Below are 22,868 nucleotides of genomic sequence, written 5' to 3'. Positions count from 1 at the left end.
TAATTACAAAATTGGTCATTTTGTGGTCCGAGGCTATTTTCTGGTACAATGGCCTATCGCGTCGAGGTCTATAGTCTACAAAGCACGCACACGATGCGTAACATGATATCTTTATAGGACCAAACGCTACGGGGGGTGCGTGAGAACTTATTCTATAAGATAAAGCACAGTCGTAGCCTTCAGGAATATTATTTTTTTATAATACATCCGGATGGTGATTGGTTCGAGTGGAGTGTTTGGGGTAGCTCTAAGTTATATTGGTAGACTAGCGAGTGTATTCACTGTACGTGCCACTTAATTAAGTATTAATAATCATCGGCGCGTGTAAACTACTAAAAACTCTGGTAATCCGAGTCACCCGAGTATACAAGGCCACGTACAAGTATGCAAATAACATCCTAACCGAGTGACATTAACCATGCCGTGACGTCACGGGGGAGTTTTCCATCACTAATTACGACAGAGGGCATCTTTGTGCGGGTTTCGAAGGGTACCAGATTCGAATCGCCTCCGTTCTATCCGCATTCTTCTGCAGCGGGTACCTAATATTAAGGTGTCCAATTTCTGCGCTGGCGGCAGGGTGGTCCGCCCGGGGCCGGCGTCGGTGGCTGATTGATGAGTCGATTGTGCCGCCGAGAAATGCGGCCTTCCGATTACCCGCGGTGACTGCCACCAAAGATAAAAGATAAGACGCACCGTTTACGGCCGTCGCCCGACGGACGAATCGAATTATCTTTCCTCCGCCATCTTGGATTCGAACACGACGATTTTCGTTTCCACCTTCCAACGGCCGCTTGTTTTCGCTAGGGAGGTGTGAATTCGTCACTTTCGACTTTCGATACCGGTCGGGAATTCCGGTAGTCTAGACTCGTTCTTTCTATCTACTGAATGCGATCGATCCGGGCGATAGTTTCTTGCCCGCAGCTATCGAACGGTTCCAGAAACTATTTCTACCCACTTTTGGCCATAAAAAATGGGGGTTTGCAGAATCTGGACGCTGGCTGGCTTGGAAACGGGCCGGAGCGCGGCGTGGAAAAACGGAAATCCGCCACCGGATTCCGCTCCCCCTTCAACCGTGGACCCGAAACTACGGTGCAAGCCGGTTAAATTTACGAACGCGTTGTTGTGTGGATGGGGAAATTTACGAGCGGAGTGAACGTCGAACGAGGAGAGGCCCAACTCTCCCAACCGAGCCGCATCGACCCAAAATTGTCGGGGAGGTTTAATGGCGCCGCTGCTTCCCTCTAGCGACAGGTGCGTTCCGGGACGGAGCGCGACTGTCCTCTTTGCTATATAATCCCCAAATATGGGTTTTTAAAGGCGCCTCCTTCGCCTCTCGTCTCCCGGGGAAATCCGACATTTACAGACGACGTCTCAGGTAAGTGCTCGGATTGTCTGCCACCTTTCTTTCTCCAAGCAAACCCTCCCGTTCGGGAATTCGAGTTGGGCGGGACTACGGCCATAATTGTGTATCGCACCCCCCGGAGCGTTCGGAAAGGGACTACTTTACGCCTCCGGAGTACAAGCTTCTTACCCCCTGAGCCTCCCACGTCCGAATTTTGTCATTGGCGTAACCGACCCGCGACCGGGCCCGCGCTCGAACCTCTTCGTACCCAACCCGTGCGTTAAGACCGAAGCCTCCTACCTTATTATCATCGACGACCCTATCTCTCGGCTGGTTCCCATTGGTCTCTACTATGGCGGCACGCGCGTAACCAACAAGTAGGGTATGTGTATGCAGGCGCCTAAGCACGACTTTACGTTTCGAGTTTCCCTTTGCCAGGCCGTTTTCCGGGCCGGTAAATTCGGTAGGAAGCGAATCGAAATGGTTTGGGCCGTTAAACATGGACACGGGTTCCATCCGCTCGGAAATGGTTTCGTTACAGAAAGAATCTTTGCTGTTGGCTATTATTATTTTCACGGATGGAACGAGCCACTAAAAAGGGGGCGAGGTGATCCGAGGGGGTCGGAAACGGAAGACTTTTCAATCGGGGAGGAAAGTGCTGACCGCTTCGAGTCTTTATTGGATGAGAATTAATGTGATCGAATTCGGATTTCTGGAATCCCCACAAGTCCGTTGGTTACGCTCTACCGATTTCCCATCTCTTGCTGGATCTCTCGGGTATTTCGCTTATTCTCGCTCGGATAACAATTCCGACGCGCCTCAATTAGTCGAGGGTTCCATCCATTCCACCAATGACGCCGCCTTCTATCGGCGATTGGACGAAAGACTCGTTTTTCCCAGCGCGTTACACTACCCGGCACAGATTATTTCGATGCGCTGTGCCATCTCGAACGGGGTTCGAACCCCGAACGAACCCACTATTTGAGATTAACGAGGAGCCCAACCCAGAACCGGCAGAGGCGTTGGAATATCGATAATCCCAAGAGAAGTCACTAAAAACTCGGGTTCGACTCTCCTAATTTGCATATCGGCTGGTCTAGTGACAAAAAATATTTTCGAAACTTCATAATTACAAATAATTAGTCTGTAAAATACGACGAGTAAATCCTCTTTGCCCGTCGAACGGTAGATTAAATCTCCGATAAGACTTTCGAGTCAATCCTTAATCGGGTTTGGCATTCACGGGATTAATCTTATGATTAGAAATGTCATTAAAACAAAGGATTGGAGTCGCTATCGGGGATCAAAATTTAAACACCAACCGAACATGGATCAGAAGTAAACTCTCCAAGGGAGACATTCGAACGATGGATTCCACCCGTCACTAGAAAATAGACATTTCCCGGATCGGAAGAACACGGCTAAATACGGAAAGAGTCGAACCCGCGGCCGAGGTTTTCTAGTCGAACCGGTGAACCTTCCATCGAGGTGTGGATATTCCAGGATGGAACATTGCAAGCTAAAGGAGGTGGCTTCCGAAGAAGTGATTACGTAGGAAATGGTGGATTGTTTCAAATTTCGTATTTTTAATTGGTTAAAATTTTTTCTGGAGGCCAGTGGAGAAGGGTCGGTGGCGTCGCCATTTTCTCTTCCAATGACATAGAGGGCGCCTGCCTGCCGTGACACACGCGGCTCGAATTAATGGGCGTCCAACCCCGGCCCCGGTCGACTCGGGTAATTACTTGGGCCCCCGACTGTTTGGCTCGGGGGGTCGAGTAGGCGTTGCCATGGTAACCGAGCAAGCGTCGTATACCGTCGAGATAACATCTGAGACGAGTCCGTAATGGCTCCGGGTGCTGGCCAATTATTATTAGCCAAGCAACGACCCGTCCTCGGCCCTCGTTAACAAACGGCGAAGAAATCAATTACGACCGGGGGGTCGAAGGGACGGGAGGCGGTTCGAGTCCGAAGGGCCACGTTAATAGCCCGGTCGATGTCGGGCCGAGATGGCAACGCTGATAAGACGTCAGAAAGAAGAACGCTAAAGGGCTTTGTTTGGTTTCAAACGGGGCTTCTTCCTCGACTCCAGACTGGAATTAGAGCGTCCGCCGTTCGAAATACGTAAATTAAATTTCTTCGCGCTTAAGCACTCCGATTCGAGAGTGCCACACGCCGCTCCGGACCAGTCCGTCCTCCGCGACCCTCCGACCGAATCGACGTGTTTTAAATATTTAAACATTTCGTGGCTCGTCTTTTATATAATTCAACTGTAATCCCCGGGGAGATCCACCTTCCGAGTTACGACATAATCGATATCGGCGATGCTTCTAGAAATCGTAGCCAACCCCGATTCGCGACCTTGTCCCGATGAAACAAATTGTATGCGGGATGATGAATTGTCTCATCTTCTTGCCTTCGATCGATACTCGGATTCTCTAAGAATTCGATTTTCCAGCGCTTCCGAGAATTTCTCCCCCTTTTTATCCGTTATTGACAAGAAAGTTCACCGGGGAAAACTTAGTTTCCGATCGAGGCCCCTAGCGCGCCATTTCCTTAACGAGGCAATGAGACTCTTTATCCAGCTGTTTAGTGTTTTATGCCTCTTTAGAACGTCGACAGGTGACTTCACGCAGGTTCCTACTAACAGAAGAGGCTCAGATAGGTCTGTTTTAGTAAAATCGTCCGCAAAAAAAGGTCAAAGTATGCGGATTCGCCCACTTTCTATCTGTAACAGGCCTGAACTGTATCATCCGGTCGACCTCCTTAACTACAAAAGAGCATTTGTCTTCCCACTCGGGATACGCAATCGTCACTTTTCCTAAATAATTCGAGAAAATGGCTATACTTTATGGTTTTCCGAGGGTCATTTTTACTTTTCAAATTCGTTTGTGATATTTTACGAGTGCAAAACACGAAGAAATTACATCTTAAGGAAACGATCGAAAAATCCTGGCCAAACGCGGATCCAATTCTAAGAAAACAGGATTTAAGGACAGAAAAAACAATTCAAAAACCCGCGAACAACATAAAAGGCCTTTGTATCTGGCGCGGGATCTCCCAAGTGCGATTTACATATTGTACTTACAGACTCGGCTCGGTTTCGATTAGTCTATCCGGCGTATCTATATACTGCGATTACTTTGACCTAATGCGTAACGAAGATGGATATATTAGGAATATATCCATCTTCGTTACGAAGTAGTATACCATACTTGGTTTTAATATACTTCTAGTGTGTCTGTAGCTCGGCAATAATGTATCTAGGTATAGTAAATACGCCGAATAAGTTACAGTTGTCTAAAATAAATTATAATGTGATGCAATTAATCCTACATACTTACCAACCTGTGTATTTACTAGGCCTTTATCTAGTACGCCTAACATACATACATTAGCTTAACTAGTCCATTTAGCGCACGTCTGCTTTATTATAACAGTTTGCCTACTACATCTAGTGTCTAGTAGACTCCACGCTGTATCAAGTATAGCCAGGTTCATTCGGGATATTCGCTACGGGGTCAATTAGCGCAAAACATATGTCAGATATTTACAATTCTTTCCCCCTAACAGAGGATTTATTTAAACTTTGGAAATTACCGATACCTCGAATTACCAGGACGGCTACTTAGACCCTTGTACATCTTTATCATCCCGTGACAAATTACGGAATCGGAGGAGCCGGGAACGAACTAGGATTCGGCCACGTAAAATAAATCCACTAGAAGTGGCCATATTTTTAGAGGAAATAGTGGTATTAGAATAAAATATAGGTAGCAATTTATGCTTTTAGAACGTTACCGGCAAAAAATTTCTCCCATTTCCTATAAAAAAAACGCGAAAATAAATCGGAGAAACATATTTTGTAGCATTCGAGAACAGAAGGATACTTTTAAGTAGACGAATGAGAATATGTTCTTAGTAGTAAAACTTGGTGCTTGTTCTTCGGTCCAACCTCTGCACAAACATTTCGAGCCTTATTTTCCTCCGATAAACTATAAAATATATAAAAACCAGCTTCTATATTTCGGAAATCTCGATTTTTCCATCTTGCCGAGGCTAATTTTACTTTCTAAATCTCAGAACTTCTCATAAATTTAGTGTTTACCGAAACGTGTGCCTACTTGGCCCGGTGTATCGCGTATAAATCGGTTTTTATGTTTCTCGAACCAGAAATTTCCATAAAAAAATAAACGTTGTATTTGCATATTTTATACGAAATTATGTGGCACGTTTATTAATTTAGGCATTTTGTCAGTTTAAATGCGGATTACTTCGAGAATGGAGTCCCCGGCTTGTAGGCCTACCTTACCGGCTTCTGGAATACTTAAGTTGGAACTTTTAAGCTATAATTGTTGAGACTTATTGTTAATATTGCGATTGTATTACTCGACCTCTCTTTATTTTGAAGCTTCTTCTGTTTAGACAAAGGCCTAGATGTAGCCCGTACAAAGTTCTTTAAGTGGCAGGCTATAAATTAGCATACGGGATGAAACTTCGTGACCGCGTCTTAATTATTTTGCCCGGTGTACAAATTCCTGCCAACACTTTGAAAAGATCTTTCGCTACTTTTATACCACGACCTAAATATTAGCCAAATTTTGGGTTTATAGCCCGACGTAGTACACGCTAAGTAGGTAGATCCGGTCTCGATACTTCATTCAAGTTTACTTAAAATATTCGAGAATAAATTTATTGGGAGAGAGGAACTTGAGCGGCATTTTTAGGGGCCTCGGACGACACATCCGCCATTTGCATTTACAACTAAAGCCGAGAGGTAAGTCGAACTGTATCGTCTCTCTTACGTCGTAAGGTTAGTAAAGGTCAGGTTAACGACCTCGAGGTCAAAGAATTTTAGGACGAGAAAGAGAAGTGGACTTTTCAGACGTGATTCTTTGAGAGTGCGCGTGTCTTCTTGGACTCTTCAAAAAGGATTTTTGGTGTGTTGCGCGATGCGTACCGACAATATCCGAGTGGGACAATGGCGATACTTCCTTCTTTCGTTTATTATCCACAGTCCGAGTCCCGGGGCGTCATTATTCGAAAGGTAACCTCCGACCGCGTGTTTAACAATAATGCAAACACGTAGTGGATAGTCGAGGACTAGAAACTCCCTCCCTACAGTCCACCCTCTCATCGATCGAACCGAGACGAAGCTCTTCAAACTTTATTCCGTTCCATTCTTCCCAATGATCACCTAATCTGCCACGACAGAAACTTCTGCTAGTGGCACCACTTCACGCACGCAGCTACTCGGGGTGGAAGGGGAGGAAGAGGAGAAAGAGAAGGCAGTTGCACGCTCGGCTAAATGTGATTAAAATTCGTCTCTCTCGCTCTCTCTCTGGCTCGGTCGCGTCGTTAATACGCTTATTACCGATACTCGGATGTGACGTAATTAAAGTCGGCACAAATGCCTTTAAGCTTCTTCGTGGCGGCATCGGCGGACGGCTGGCTCCTTTACTAGATCGGAAGTGGAATCACCTTGTCGTTTCCAGGTAAAAAAAGATCTCTCCACCTTAATTGGAACCAGTAGCCGGCCGATGGGTGCTCTCCTTCCTTGTTAGGCGCGGACATTGCCACCCTCATCCTGTTCTCTCGCGTAACGGCAATGGATGTCGTTACTTAGCCACGCTACTCAAAAACCGACACGAGTGACTAATTCACAAACAGTACCGTCTGCGACGTAATTACGTGACATCGCAACACAAGACGAAATTTAAAAAATAATATGGCGGGCGTCAGTTTCGTGAAACTTTCTGGCAAGATAAAATATATAAATCGTCCAGGAATATATATATTCGGTCGATAAAAATGTGGCAAGAAGTTCACCGCACGCTAACACAAAACACTATTCTAGTCACGACATTTCGGACAGTCGGAGCCAGTGGAATTACCTCCAAAATGGCTACCTTCAAAAAATCAAAAGTGTTGCCAGTTCTAGAACAGGTCTTTATTTTATTAATCCTCGTTACTGTCGAACAATACATTTTGCATTCGATACTCGACGTTATTACGCACTAATGACATCACTGGCCGGTAATTAAGAATCCATATTGACTAATCTCGGGCAAGTAGCGAATAAAATCGGAAGATTCCAAAGATCTATCCCTAAAAAGTAAATATTTTATAACCCATTTTACTTCCCATTTAAGCATTTTATAGTTTTGTAGTAGTATTTTTTTAAATTATGCCAAGATACGGAATATTCTACGTAACACGAAAGACTGTCAAATCTGGTGTTCCTGCAGAAACACATGTTAATAATAGGTCTATCATTTGGCTCTTTGTAGTTACATTGTTTCCCCTAGGCCTATCATTTATTAATTTAGTTGAGTATGTCGGCTTGATTACTATACTTAGCCCACTTTTTGGGGGATATTAAAACTACATTTCTGCTACGCCATCCCCTCTATTGTCGTGATACTCATTATAAGCCTATTAAATTGTGTATTTTCATGCTAACTCATCTGGCATCATATAAATTTTCTATAGGCTATTTTTAAGGTCTGTTGCTTGTAAATTTAATATTATTTACTTAATTTTTTCTGCTAGATTCGCAACGAACACAAATGGAAAGATACCACGTCCGCCATTTTGTCACAATGCGATATTTTGTAGTATAATTTCTCTAGAATAACGCTCTTTTGTAGTACCAGGAATGGTTTTATTTACTATTTTTTGGCACTGTAAGGGGACGAAACGTTTTCCAGGAACTAGTTAGGATGGTAGGCACCATACGCGAATTCCATACCGATAAAGATATGCCGACTCGATACGCTATTTTCTGAATACGTAGCATTATATAATGGCTCATTTATGCAATTCCAATAACATAAATGATTGTAATCAAAGCTGCTAACGATTGTTAAATCTCCGATAGTTGGCCTACGCGGTATGGCGCCGAACAAAACAACAACGTAAGGTATATAAAATTTACGAGACAATACATATGGCAATGTTTATACTAATTATACATAAATAATTTATAGTTTTTCACAAATACGAATAATACTTTTATTGATATCGGTTTTGGGGTCTTTGTGACCGACTAGAGCGTTTAAATGGCAATTTATAGGCCTCCGTTTAGAGGAGAAAACTCAAATGTTTAGTGTTAGGTGTACGAGGTATAGAGCTCGAAGCAATTTGCTAGTAGGCCTACGGGTCTACCAGAAAATACTGCTTTGTAAAGGTTCAATAACAGATTTGTATACGCGATGTCCTACCTCTATGCACCGAAACTAGCGAGAAACTGATGCAGAAATTACAGAAACTAAACCTGCAGTAAAGTGTGAAAACCCAAACGGCTTCGTATTTTGCCGCAGGTTTACCTCCCGCAGGGAAAATCCGCACAGAAATCAAATACGAGTAGGTGCGAAGAATTCCATTAACCGTTGTTGGATAAATTTTATGAAAAATATGTGTAGGCCTGGTCGAGTTTTAAGAAATTCGACTATGTAAACATAAAAAATATAAGAGGGAAATGTGAATTTGCGTGATTTTAAACGGAAATTTATTTGATAAGCAGCTTACATCATGCTTGGCATCCATTGATTAGTAAAGCGAAGTAAACAAGAAAAAAGTATCGTAGAATGAATGACCGGTCTATAATTTGTTAATTACAGATTCTTCACACGATTCGAGCCTAATTTATCGCGCCGATTGATTCGAATGTATCAGTTTTTGGTTGGCATTCTCCAACTTTTATCTTTTGAATCGAACCGGCAACAAAATGGTTGCACGTATGGTGACGATCGATACATTTTCGACAAGGTGAACGCCTTTGTTCACTTAACGGCAAGGTTATTCGACCGCCATTTTGCAAGATTACCCTACAAAGTATAGGCATTTGCCTGCAAATTCCAATTTAAGTAACTTACCGAACCGGGTTCCTCTGGTCCCTGGCATTGCCATTTTTTTATTGACGAGCAATATAACACGCGTTAACTCTTAATAGAGCCCTCCTGTTACGGGGCTTTAAATCTCTTATACATACAAAACGAATTTATACGACGGATAAAACTTAAACCTAGTAATTTGGGGGTCCGAGGGTCGACAGGTGATGGCCACACGTCATCGAGTCGCTTATCGTCTTTTCTCTTAAACGAGTTGCCAATCGAAGGGGCGTAATCTGGTCTAGCGATAAGTCGAGGCGCTTAAGGGACAATTTTCCAACTTTAGTGGAGATATTTGGACACGGGGTGCTACGCCAGAAAAAACGGATCTTCTCGGTCTATCCCTACAAATCGAGAAACGCGTTGTGGGTTGTAACGGAGATAGGGGTCGAGTAGCGCTATCGGAACAATGCGTAACACGGGTTCTGCCAGTAACACGGTAGCTTTTGCCCCGCAACGCTTTCGAAAGTAACAAACGGGGAGACGTAACGCATCCGAATCCTCGCCATCTCGATTTCCTCGGCGTAGGAAGACGGATTACACATTTTAGAACTCGAATATAGAGTTTCTTCCGCGGCCGCGCCATAACTTAGGCTTAAGACCGTAAACTGGACTTAACTACGGCCTAAAGCTCGAAAACGACACGACGTTTATCATTTCGGACGGGAGGTAATTCGGCACGGCGACAAATCTATTCCGTTCGCAACACGAGCGGCGTCGTCTTCAATTAATTACCATCTGGAAATGATTATCGGGTTCGGTCGCTCGTCTACAGATGGCGACACTGGGGGGTTCGATTTGGGAATGGTCTCCCAAAGCGAACCCCTTCGTTCGTAACAGGGCTAGACGATTTGGAAAAGTCACTTTTATTTCTACGCGTTTAGTAATCGCATTCGTTTCGATTCGCTTTACGATCCTCCAGGCCTCTGCAGCAGAATGTTTCTCGCACGGCGTGTTCGTTTGAAATTCATACCGTACCCTATCGATCGAAAATGCACACGGAACTGTGGCATAGAAATATAACAGAATATTTTTAACATACGTTACCAAATCGGGCTAAATGTTATCTACGCAACCACAAAAATGTAAGGCGTAAGCATCACTTTACACCGAGCCTACAATTTTTACATTAAGCCGTACACAAAGACTTAGTCAATTGTAAATATAGGCCTAGTGTCGAAAGGCTAGTGAAAAAGGAAAAATAACTCCGCGATTGTAAATTTATACCCATAATTTGAAAGGGTGTTACGCGAGCCTCCCGAGCGAGACAACCTTTACTATTTTCACTTATGGAAGAATTTTCGTTTCGTGTTAGGTCCTTTCTTAACAGGCCTACTAAAGCTTTTGATAGGCCTAGCCGAAAAGTTATCGGTGTTTTCGTCTAGGCCTACGCATGGCCCGATGCGTTTAGCCCGTTGCCTACAGCGGTTCGATCCGAATATGACTCTAATAACATTCTTACAAAACATATTCCGTGACCCTTTAGCCCCCGTATGACGCTTCCTCTTACGAAATTCTGGTTAGGTTTCGTTTAAAAAACTCGTTAGAGCAATCTACGTGACGAGAGCCACTCGTCGTTTTCGAATCATTATTTTAGGCCAAGATACCGAAAGGGGGGTTCGGACCGGAAGATGCCCGAACGCATCAGAGTTTCGCTTCGTCACTTCCACCACCGTATCTCGTTACCCCTTTGAAATGCCGCCGCTAACTAAGCTTTCCTCCTATTTAATCTGGCCGAATTTTGCTCCTCGATCCTCGACCCGGGAGGCAAAAACGCCCGGGTTCTTAAGTTTCGTCCCGTCGCCTGGACGAAACAGAAAGGTGCCGACGTCTAAAAAAATCCTTACACCGCGCTTTATACCTACAAGACACAAATTGTCGGCTCGGATAGGAAACACACCGTTATTCGGCAGGCCTAGTGACACGTCCTAACAGTTACACCCGAGTAAGGAAACTAAACCGCCAGCCTTTCGCCTTAGTACAATTACAAACTGACATATCGGATTATGTCGAAGACCCCCTACCGAAAACCATTTCATTCATTAATATCTCGTCAGCAGCTCGTAAAGGCGTTTCGATTCCAAGATATCAAATTACGTATATGTTACCATAAAAGGAAAAAGGCCTAACGATAGTCTTTCTAGTTATCTATACATAGAAACATTCCGATACGATTACAATAGAAAATTGACTATATCTTTGTATAACCTGGATCATCATCCGGGTTATACAAAGATATTCTATTAATAAAAATCATTGACGTCTATGCATTGCCCGGTCGGTCGCGTGGTTGGTGTAACGACGCGATTGACCAAACGATACGACAGATTAGTTAGGTTTGCCAGCCCCTTCGATTAAGTAACGCGCATAAAATACGCGCTATAAATGCCATATTACTCGTACACCTCCGGATACACTTATACGCAAACGGTGACGTTCGCGGGCCAAACAATTCATCGCAACGGATCAAATAAGAAAATAACTGGACAAAGTACACACAGCGACACGGGATCTACACAGACGTTATTTCCAGTACAAACACGTTTCAATCAACACACGCTGTCAAATTTGCCAAGTGTACAGATAATAGGTAATACAAAATGAACGAACGATCTCTTCCCATCAATGTTACGTTATCGTTATAAGCTAGGCTATTTTTTGTGTTTAAAACGATTACAACTGTTTTCTGGTATTTAAGTCGTTTTAATAAAGTCTTAATTCGACACGGCGTCGTTTCTCGTTGCCGGCCTACACCGACTGGCGGATTAGATCCGCCTATCGTTACGGCCAGGTAGCCTTAATACGCAGGCTCCTTTAATTAATCGATCGATTAAATCGTTTTTAAATATTACTTTTTGGCGGATTTTTTGCTATTTTTTCACTTCAATTAACGTAAATAATAATTTAGTTTACTGCCAAATTAGCGCTTCGATCTTCATTTCGAATGTCGCCAGTTTAGACGTAATTTTAATTCTAAGTGGTCCGAAAGGGGTCGAAATTAGAAAAACGAAATATTTTGAAGGTCCGAGGTTAGAAAATTAAAGTCTACGCTCGGATTTTACGATCGGAGATTAGAACCGATGTTGCTACGAAGAATTTCGGCAATTTATTTTGGGCCTAGGTCGTATATTTAGGGGTTTAAGAACGGGATCGGGCCGAATGTCGCGTAGAATATAAGGAATCAAAAAATATGCCAGAGACTCGGGCCCGCTTTCTGCCAACTCCGGCGGGAGGATTATTACGTTTCTGCCGGAGACCCAACGGAGAATGGAAGACCGTCGAGCCGACAATCCTAGAAAATCCTCTCTCGTCCGAGATTTTGTCCTCTACCGGATCTCTAGGGATTGGTCTTTCTCTTCGGAACGTCGCTGCATCTGGAAACCGACGAGATTTTTGAGATTTAGGTGGCACCCCATAACGGAGGCCTGCAGTAACATCGGAAATAGGATACCGGAACGACTCGAATGCGGACAAACGGTCGAATATAATTTTCAGAAAGTTTATCCTCTAGGCGCGAGTAAATTCGTTAACCGGACCGGCGATACTTAGTGATTATAATTGTCTCGTTCTCGACCTTTCTACCATCGACGAGAAGTAACGGCGCGTTGTAAATCGAAGAAGAAGAAGCTAATAATAGACTTCGACCGTAACTACTTTCGTTAAATATAAGTCAGCCTTTCTCCTCGGTTAGCGGCCTACGGGGTTAAATGCGGATCGTCCTACGCCCCTCGTTCCTACAGTAACGGAGTTACCGAGACGACAAAGAATATCGGGCATATTCGGCCAAAAATACAACTCGACACCTACGGCCGCATTCCTCTCTTTCTCCGATCTATTCTTTCTTTCCAAAAGAGAAGAGCCACAAACGTACGCGCGAGTAAATAACCTCTACCGCGTAAAGTTGGCGTAAGCTGGAAAATTAAAGGCCGTCTCGTCGTCGGCATAATCGATAACATCTCGACGGCATTCTACGGACAATATTGTCCGAGTCTACCTTACCTCTTAAAAATGCAATTTAAATGTGTTTAAAAATGTTAAATGTACGAATTACACCCGGTTTTACGTATTATAAGGCGCAGAAATTTAAAAAATTAATTACCGCGTTATACATTAAAAAATATTCGTAAATGTATAAACTAGAAACTCGGCTTGTAGCTGTAAATCAAAGCGGTAAAGCGGTAAATCGACAAAAGACGAAAACGTTATGTGTATTTTCCTATTATTTACGACACGGGACGACAAAATCTGATACGTTCTATTACAGCAAAACTGATTGTTTCGGACCGATTAGCATTATTTTATAACTACTTTTTAGTATTAGTTCTATACGATGGACACGGATTTAAAATTTCGTAGATAATTGCGGAAGGCGACCGAGGAAGAAAATTTGGAAAACAAAAGACTCGGCGTCGCCTTAAATTCCGCAACCGTTTCGCTTTTTAAAACGGTCGTTATTCGTTTACGCGTAATTTTATTTCTCATCGAACGACCAGAGATTTGTATAAGGAGGAAGCTTCGACGGGAAATCTAAATCGTTACGTAAGCCTAATTTTACGTGACGTAGATGCAATCGGTTTCTGTGTAAGTGCACGTGTTACTCGTCGCGCGTGAGTGGCGGGCTACGCAGAAGGAAGGTGTCCGAATTATCTTACGCGATGGGATTTCTTTCGGCGCCGAATCCGACCGGGCGATCGTCGGTTTGATCGACGCGTAGCGCGCGCGTTAATAAACGTGTCGGCCAGACATCAAAGACGCGATGCAGACTCATTTCCGTTAATTAACGGCGGACGGTTTGTTCGTTCGTGTACTCGGGTTACTGGATACGTCCGGGTTCAGATTTTACGAGAGACCCCTCGCCGGTGGTCTTCCGTCTCTTATCCGGTCTTTCCCGCATTATTCGTCTTTTCTCGCTCGGGTTTACGCTTCGGCGATCCGACTTTTCGCGCTATACGCCGACGTTCTTCGTTAGCCGGCCTTCCCGCCGCCGGTCCCGGTGGCTAGAGGCGGGATAAAAGGGACGGATAATTTCTATTATTCTACCGGAGCGGGAAGGGCGGAAACGTAATCGTATTCTACCCTCCCTCCCCGTTTCCTCGGTCGCCATTGGTGCTCCGGTCTCTCGTTCAGCCATCCGTCCCGCGACTTTAATCTCCTTCTAACGAGAGGGGAGGAACGCAGCCTCCCGCCGGCTAACGGTGACAATTTCGCGTCCTTCTCCACTGGGTCGGGATTAAAACGGATTATCGGTTCGAAGCCGTGCCGTCGGACGAAAAAACACACCTTTTATCTGCAACGTTCCTAAATAATTAAGCTCGAGAGGCAACTGGCCAGTTGCCGCCGTCTCCGAAAGTATAAAATCTCTTTTAAGAAGCAATTACAATTTTGTAGCTTTATAATAAAAAGTATTCCGTCAATTCCGCTCTTCTCGTATTGTAACGGACGGGTTTGGCTACAGTCGTCCCTAACGCGGCCATTCCGCTCTACAGAACTGCCGTGCCGAGAAGCCGCCCGCCGGTGGTAAACGACGTGGAAATAAGACTGCCTAAAACAATAGCTCCATTTTAGGTTAAACTATTTTAGAAAGACGGCATTACGAAATATTATATCGACGAGATAGGTCGGTAACTTTCACTTACATCGAGGTGACCGGTAGATTAACGCCTACGATTTATTAAAATTCGCTAACATTCCGGATGAAATACGAATTAGGCTATAGCTTATATTCTCCGACTGGCTTTACGCTTCTCGAAAAGTCGATATATTATTAAATATAAGTATGCGCCAGACCGAGCTCCCTACTACGTTCCTTATTCGAACAAATAGATTTACGCTACACTACCGGCGTTACGCCTGGTCTCCGCAATTCCGACATTAATTTTTAAAAAATTAAAAAACGAAACGAACTTTTAACTATTTAAAAATGTCCCGAAGAGATAATTCGCATTTCCTTCCCAAACATTACCATTTTCGCATGTAGAGGAGAGATTTTCTCGTTTAGCGGAACTAACGTTGTTATATACCAGGCCGTAAATTACCCGCTGCCGACGATAGACTACCTCTGTCTCGTCTCTAGTGGAACTTACAGGCGTTTCCTCCTTACGCTCGCCCCGACTAACAGTTAAACATCGCGGGGTGTTAATTAAACAAATGAAGAATTGTTTCCTTCTCGCTCTCCGTCCTCGACGTTTTAACCGGTAGCGGTTACTTTACGCCGCTAACTTTTCCTTACTTTCGCCGGTTTCGTCATCGGGATAATTTTGTCTCGTGCCTAATTACAGCTATCGGTTATTACCATCGTTTCTTATCGGTTGCCGCCACCGGTAGTAAAAACACATTCCTCGAACGTAATTAATATCTTAAAATTATATTAAATTATTTTATAAATTAACATAATACAATTTTTGTTAATAAAATGACAAAAATACCAGTTACGTCTTTCGTTTCCAACTTTTCACACATCTGGCAACGTTGTCTCGTTACCGAAGACCATCCATTTGTAGAATTTTGGCTCCCGAGACCAGGCAGGGAATTCGAAATGGCGCTTTCCCGGAAATTTTGTACCCGAAGGATTACCGGACCGTTGTCGGCTTTACTATATGCAAAATGAGGAAGAAAGCCGGAAATTTTTGTTAAACCGCCTTCTCTAGTTTATTATTTACTAAATAAGCTGTAGTTTTACTCGCGACTACTATAATCTATATTTTCGAATTTTAAATAATTATCACAATACGTATTTAATAGTTTTGTACGCTTACCGTACGTAAATAAAGAGTAATAATAATTTAAAAAATTCTGTTTTTGACGACAAAAGATGGCGCCACGAGTTTTACACGCTCTCTACCGTCGTTTCGACGCCGCTTAAAAAATACGCTAGAGATAATAACGCTTATTGGTAGTTAATTCGGCGTTACTACCACCCTTAACAAACGTGCCAAACGTAAACTACCTTCGTTTTTAACGCGGGTAGAGATCGGGAAAAAGCACTCGTTATATATAGTCGTAGCGGTTATAACCAACACGGCGTCGAAATAACGGTAGGGAGTGCTTAAAATTACCTTATCTATCTCTGTTAACACGACACGAGTTAATTACACAAATTACACGAGTGTGGCCAGATACGTCGATTCGTACGTTAAATGCGTTAGTAACGAGAAGCGAAAATTCCAGATCCTCCGAAGAGGAATTGTCGAGGATTCCGACGTTTCGTCTTACCTAATTTCTAGTTACGCTTACTTTTCTCGGCGAAAACCGACAGTTTGCGTCGACGCGGGGAAAACGTTCTCGCTGCGAGATATCGTTAGGGAAGACGAAGACCTTAAGCCGTAACTACTTTCGGTTCCCTCGAATTTTCGTCCGGTAGATTTCTCTCGTAAAAACGATTTTGTTCGGGCCTCTAGAAAGCGCCCGCTTTCGATTAGTACGGCGTTAAGCGTCGTTAGCGTCTTTCGTGTCTTACTATAAAAGTACGATTAAATTAAACATCCTCGAACTCACCATTCGCGGCTATAGTAAATGGCATTATTCTATAAACGTAAGCGCCGGCTTAGGGCCTCCGTGCTCGATTAAGAGGCCCGAGCGGACGTAATTGTTTCTATAGAAGGACGGAATCTAGGGTTTAAGATACCGAAGTAGCCGGAACGATCCGCGCACCGCAGCCAACTAAGAATAATGCTTTAACAAATAGCGCGCCGCTAATTCGGTAGCAGTCGCGTTCTAGACGCCGGTTTTAGTTTGCGAATTAGAATTCCGTTACGGACGCGAATGTTTACGTTTACCGAACCGTAACGAGGATCGTAATTTGCGGGATATCGCGGCTATTTAGTATCGGTGTCGCCCAAGGGTGTTTCGAGTAGACGAGAATATTCCAGCGCCTCCGTCTAAACTTCGAATTGCGACGACGTATCGGTGTACGCTACGGTGGAAATGCCAAGACTTCCCTTCGAAATTCGTCGGTTTCGTTTAACCGTACCTCGCAATTTCGCCACGGATCGAGCGGCCGGGCCGACAGACGAGGTGTAACGTCGCGACTCGGAATCTACGCCGCCACCAAATTCGAACTCGAGCGGTTCTTCTTCGTACGGCCGCGTGGCTAAACGAGATCGGAAGAAACTAGGGTCTCGGAAGGCGTTCCGTCGGCACTCGGATCACGCTCGACGCCGACGTCGTAACTGGCATTACCGGAAATTCGGCCATTTTTGTATTTTAATATAAATATTTGCTTTTAAATAGGCCATTTGTATTTGGTACGTGGTGGCGTCTGACGCCAGGTCGCCCGCGGACGGACAACGAAGTCGTTTCGCGTTTATTTATTTTAAAATATACTCGAAATTCCGCTTCTTTTCCTAAAACGCGAGAAAATTTTTTTGTAATAATTGCAGAAAATTACGAAAATATTGCCACCGAATCGATAAAAATTTGCTTATAAATTGCCGTTATAAGGACAAATTAACTAAATTTATAATTAACTTAGCCATTTACTCCCGACTTTTCCGTATAAAGGAGTAAATTGGAAAAACCCGCCGATTTAAATTCTATTTTACGTCGTTCTTTCCATTATTTTTAATTCTAGACGTTTTATTAATTTTTGCCAGTCGTTGCCGAAAAACCCGAAGGTTACCGTCGATTATTACAGAATCCGCGAGTCGCCCTCGTAATTTTTTCGAAGACGTACTGTACCTGTTAGACACTAATAGGCCCGCGACTCTAGTAGGATACGGACGATACCGTCGATTTTTGCTTCGTTAACGACGATTTTTTACACAAAAACATCGAAACAAGACGATAAACTAAATTAATTTCTGGTTATTTTAATTATTAAAGTTTCGAACGAGAGGGTAAACTTTGTCAAAGTTTAGAGTCAAATTTCCTAATTAGATTAGCCTCACTTTCGCATTCGTTAATGATTTATCGATTTAATATTAAATTTCAATGTTTAACGAGAAAAAAATTTCGTTTACCGCAAAAATTTTTAGTTTAAAAAATACGGAAGATAGCGGCTTTCGGCGGCGGGAAGTCCGATAAAAACGAGTGTTGGCATTCCACAAAAATGAATATTTAATGTAAACGTTTGGCTCGATACGTCGATAAAGGTTTTCCGCTTCCAATAACATCGTGGTAAAAATGTTTAGGCTGTTTTATAATCGTTTTCCAACATTTCTCGCCGTCACGTCGCGCGGAAACGATCAAAAGCCACGTTTTAACTACGACGAGTAGCCGAAAGTCGCCTTTACCGTACGAAAACTATACGTAAACGGTCGAAAGGCGCCATTAACGCGCGAAAACGACTTAAACATTCCTTAATTAATAACGTTCCCGAAAGTAGAAAAGACCGTTAGTCGTCCAAACGCTACTTTGCTCGACGGAGTACTACGTCAAGAGAATTATTAACAACATCGCTGGCCAGACCGAGCATTCCCGACTTAAAAAAGATCGAAAGTTCGAAATGTTAAACATTTAAAATATTTTTGCCTCCGAAACGTCGTTCTTCGATCTAACCTCGAAAGAATACCGAGTTCTCGCATTCGACCGGCTTTCCGCCGCATTGGTAACGCTCCCTCGTACTCGGCCGTCCCGATCTACGGCTTTCGGGCAAGGCTTACGAATTCTTGAATAAATTTGCATCCGAAATTACCCTTCGAAGACCATTGTCTATTGTTTTCTCCTAAGCTTTTCGGCCAATTCGTAAAGATTCTCGGAAACTGCCATGTTTTCGTGCGATTTACTTCTTCGATCCGGTTTCGTTCTCTCACCCTAGGCAATTGATATATAGCGTTAAAAGTAAGTCGTGGGGAAAAATGTCACATTCGTAGGCTCCGGGAAAGTCCTAAATTTATCGACGCCAAAGCGAACGCGAGTACCGGACGAGATTGGGTTAACCGAAAGTAACGGACTTTCGAAAACCCTACGCGGCTCTTCCGAAGGGAGAAACTCGGTACACCGTACCGATCTACGGCTTTTAAACGTAATTGCGGTATTTATTAACGGTAATTTATTAATTTTTTACCAGTAATTTGGATCGTCCCCGATCTGCCCTCGGCCCGCTTCCTCGTACGTTAAAATTATTCGCGACGGACAAAATAGTCGAAAGTACCGAGCGATACCAAAAGTATAAAGAGCGACTTTTGCTTTCGAGTTGTATTTACTTTGTGTTGGCAAAATCCCCGTATTACCTAATTAATTAGTGGTTTTTCTTTTTAGGAAATCCTCGCGGGAAGTCAGAAAGTCCGATGACGTTTAAAGAAATCTCTTTTCCCGTTCGTAAACGCGTTGGTATCGACAAACTTATTTGTAGTTCGTCTAATACTGCCAATAAAATTGTACTTGGGAGTACGAGAGCCGCCGATGTATCGACTTTACCGATTCTATAGCCCGGGTACGAGAATAATTACCGTGTCGCATTCGGTTGCCTTTACTGCCGGACGAACGGGCGACTACGTTTACCGGTAAGTCGTGCCGCTGCGCCCTTCCCGCTCTTCCGACGTACTCGTTTTTATAAATAAATACATTTTCCGCCATTCCCCGACGAGTACGTCGTTCTTAACACTTAATTAATAATAGCGTACGCGTCGCGGATATTATAAAAATTGTTGGTCGAGACGATTTCGCCATTTACATTTTACGGGCCTTCGACAAAAGTTCTTCCGAGTCCGAATTAAGAGGTGAAATGCGTGTAATTTCTACCGTCGAGAAATACGACATTCGTATCTCTCGTTGTTGTAGAAAATTGCTATCGGATCGTTTTGCCGGCGAACGAGAGATTGATGACGAACGAATGTAATTATCTTTGAATTTAGCCAACCGGAAAGAGATTTTGGCCGTTTTGTCTTATCGTTAGCTTAATGTCGCTTCGATAATACTACAAATTATTCCGCGTGTAGGCGTTACCAAAGATATAAACTTCCGTTATAAGCCTCGGATTAAACGATGTGTCGCGTGTACACTATTACCTCGGTTTTGGCCTTTACGGTCGGAAGCGGTAAAATGTCGGCTTATCGCCGTAGAGAAGGCAAATTCAAATTTCGGTTCGATTCCCGTAACTTTAATAAATGTTAATACTGGAGCGTTTTTTCCATTCCTCGTCCATTTTGGCCATCCCGTTACGGTTTAGAATCTTTAGACTCGTTAGTAATGAGTGTAATTGTGGCCGGCCGCGTGCCGCGACGTGCCGGAAATCAATTATTACCCGTTATAGGTGCGACTGAGATGGGAACGCGAAAATATCGAATATGTCGCGATACTCCGTGTTTTAGCCGATCCTATCGAATCTCGATAGGCTCTCTAACAAGTAAGAGAATTCCTCATTGGATGAGAATCGAATCTGGACTCTTTAGTCGGAAGTGCGACGAGATTTTGTATTGCCGCTTACTTTTTACTTAAATTTCGTTTAATTCTAGAAAATCGACTCCGAAACCGCAAAAACCAATTTAAAAATCCAAATTAGAGAGTTAGAAACAGATTATTATTCTAAGAAAGCGTGTACTGTACGTCTGCCGAGGGATGGAGACTCGATAACGGATTCCGCCGACGAATTATGAGATTATTGCGTGATTTAACTACCAAACACACGAATTAATTTTAATTATACGTATAGCATTTTATATAAAACATCGAGATTTACTGAAGTCGAAAAACATTTAGTTATTTAAAATTTAAAATTCATTTTTTCAAAAAATCAATAGCTTTAATTTAATTATATTACATTAAATATATACAAATAAGATTATAAATTTAATAATTAGCCAATTTTATTAAAAAGTAGATTATTTAGTACTGTATAAAGAAATAATCCGCGTTAACACAGTTAGACCACCAGAGGGACAGAGCGAACGTCCAGTCTAGTCACGTGATCGAAAAAATTTACTAAAGTAACTAATGTTTTATTTTTTCTCTAAAATAAATTATTTTCGTTTAATTGTCGAAATTATAAAACTCAAAAAGCTACTAAAAAGTATTTAAAAAGAATAAAATTTAGTAAAATTTAAACGTAGAGGAGCTTAGTTTGAACTTCGCCATCTAGTTTCCATTAAGATTAAAAAAGTAAAAATACATTTTTTTTAAACCTAAAACCTTTCAATTAAAAAGGTAAATTAATTAAATTTTAAAAATCAAAGTATTTTTATTTAAATAAAAAGTCTATAAACAATAATTTAACATTTTATTATTTTTCTCGAGCCGAATACGAAACACGATCGATGATTGGTCAATTTTATATATATTTTTTACTCGAGAAGTATCGCGTCTTCCGATTAGTCAAAGAGAGCACGTGCGTTTTAGGCGGACTAAAGAAAACGACGGTTGTGTCGAAGGTGCCGTTGATGGTCGTCGTCGACACTCGACTAGGGTTTTGCGTGTTAAGAAGGAAGTTTTGTAGGCAAGTATTAACGAAGATACGCATTGTTTTATATATTTCTAGTGGTCGTAAGACGTGTTAAAAGTGAAGTCGCGTGTTTGGAGCCCCGGAAAATGGAGGATTTTAGCGAGAATTTTACATCGAAATAGAAGACTGGTCTTTTACAAAAACACAATAATAAATATAGTTCTTTTTATACCATAAAAGTACTTCACCGAGTTCAAATGTGTTTAGAATGAGGATATTGGAGTTAAAATGCAAAATATAAATTAAAATTATTCCTTGATTATGTTTACGTATTCGTTAACTACGTTTTGGATTCAAAATTACTTTCGTTTATGTAATTTATCCTCCAAAATTCGGTATTGTTTTTGATGTTAAATATGACAATCTTGAAGTTCTGTCAAATGCTTACTATTTAGAGATAATCGTCGGTTTCTGTAACGTAAGTTAGGTAGGTTTGTTGTTGCATTGACGATTTGATGTAAATTCTTTTGTAAGTGGCGGCGGAATTGATACGTTTTTGATGGTGGGTCGAGTTAAAATGACCCGTCGTGTGTCTCGTCTTTACGCTTTTCGATTGTGCACGGTTCGGTTTTGTCTTTTTGCATTTGCCTCCGACCGTGCACATTCTGACTTGTGATCTCTGCACGGTCGCCACGTTAGTTAATTTATCTGGGTATTCGTGAAACCGTGCCGGTAATTGTTTTAATAATTCTGAGACAAATTATTCGTTAAATTCGTTTGGACACTTGGCAGATCGACTAAATAAATATTAAAGACGAAATTTGCCAAGTGTCCGAATGAATACGACGAACGATTTGTGTCCAAATTATTTTATTTAGTTTTCTGACGGACCAATTGTAAGCGTTCGAGAGATTGCGTTCTACGAATTATTGCTCGGATGATATGTAAAACTTTTTGTCGTTTACCGTTGCGGTTTTATTTGTCGTCGTCGAGTTTAATTTAATAATTACGTGTATTAATTACTTAGATTCGAATAAACATGGAATCTCCGTCGACGACGGGAGAAAACGAAGAGAGGTCGTACTGCATCCAGAGGGTTCCTCTCGTGTTTCCGTGCAAGGCGTATCCTACCCAATTGGCAATTATGGATAAAGTGAGTATTTTGCGTGTCTTTGAATTCGAGAAGAAAACTAAGAGAGTCCGCGTCCGATTGTTTTCGATCGCCAAAATGCTATTACTTTGATATATTTTGAAATGGCGCGGTTGGGAAATGTAGAAAATAGAATCGGAAGCGCCGGGTCCGCGGCGCTCCCGATTC

General features: G+C 42.6%; 1 protein-coding gene and 1 long non-coding RNA gene across 5 annotated transcripts in view; one reads left to right on the top strand and one right to left on the bottom strand.

The window, feature by feature from the left end:
• LOC136968942 (uncharacterized) overlaps positions 1–16,805 on the bottom strand; it is a 35,810-nt gene extending 19,005 nt beyond the window's left edge. Inside the window, exons 1-2 of one of the 2 annotated variants that reach the window (XR_010879730.1) lie at positions 16,729–16,805; positions 15,660–15,826 (exon numbers count right to left, since the gene is read on the bottom strand). This is a non-coding gene — a long non-coding RNA (uncharacterized lncRNA). Of the gene's footprint in view, positions 1–1,645; positions 1,789–15,659; positions 15,827–16,728 lie in introns of those variants that run through there. The other variant, XR_010879729.1, reaches the window with a different exon arrangement.
• A 2,826-nt stretch (positions 16,806–19,631) lies between these two features.
• The window catches only part of LOC136968932 (Fanconi anemia group J protein homolog), a 108,860-nt gene continuing 105,623 nt past the window's right edge, over positions 19,632–22,868 (top strand). The window contains exons 1-2 of one of the 3 annotated variants that reach the window (XM_067263001.1): positions 19,632–19,676; positions 22,578–22,703. In XM_067263001.1, coding sequence (XP_067119102.1) covers positions 22,590–22,703 — 114 coding nt within the window. In that variant the 5' untranslated portion in view covers positions 19,632–19,676; positions 22,578–22,589. Of the gene's footprint in view, positions 19,677–21,452; positions 21,540–22,472; positions 22,495–22,577; positions 22,704–22,868 lie in introns of those variants that run through there. The other 2 variants (XM_067262999.1, XM_067263000.1) reach the window with 2 other exon arrangements.

This window comes from Centruroides vittatus, unplaced genomic scaffold (assembly GCF_030686945.1).
Source record: "Centruroides vittatus isolate TY-2023 unplaced genomic scaffold, ASM3068694v2 contig_166, whole genome shotgun sequence".
NCBI lineage: Eukaryota > Metazoa > Arthropoda > Arachnida > Scorpiones > Buthidae > Centruroides > Centruroides vittatus.
Note: the sequence above shows the minus strand (reverse complement) of the source record. Positions and strands in the feature narration are given on the sequence as shown.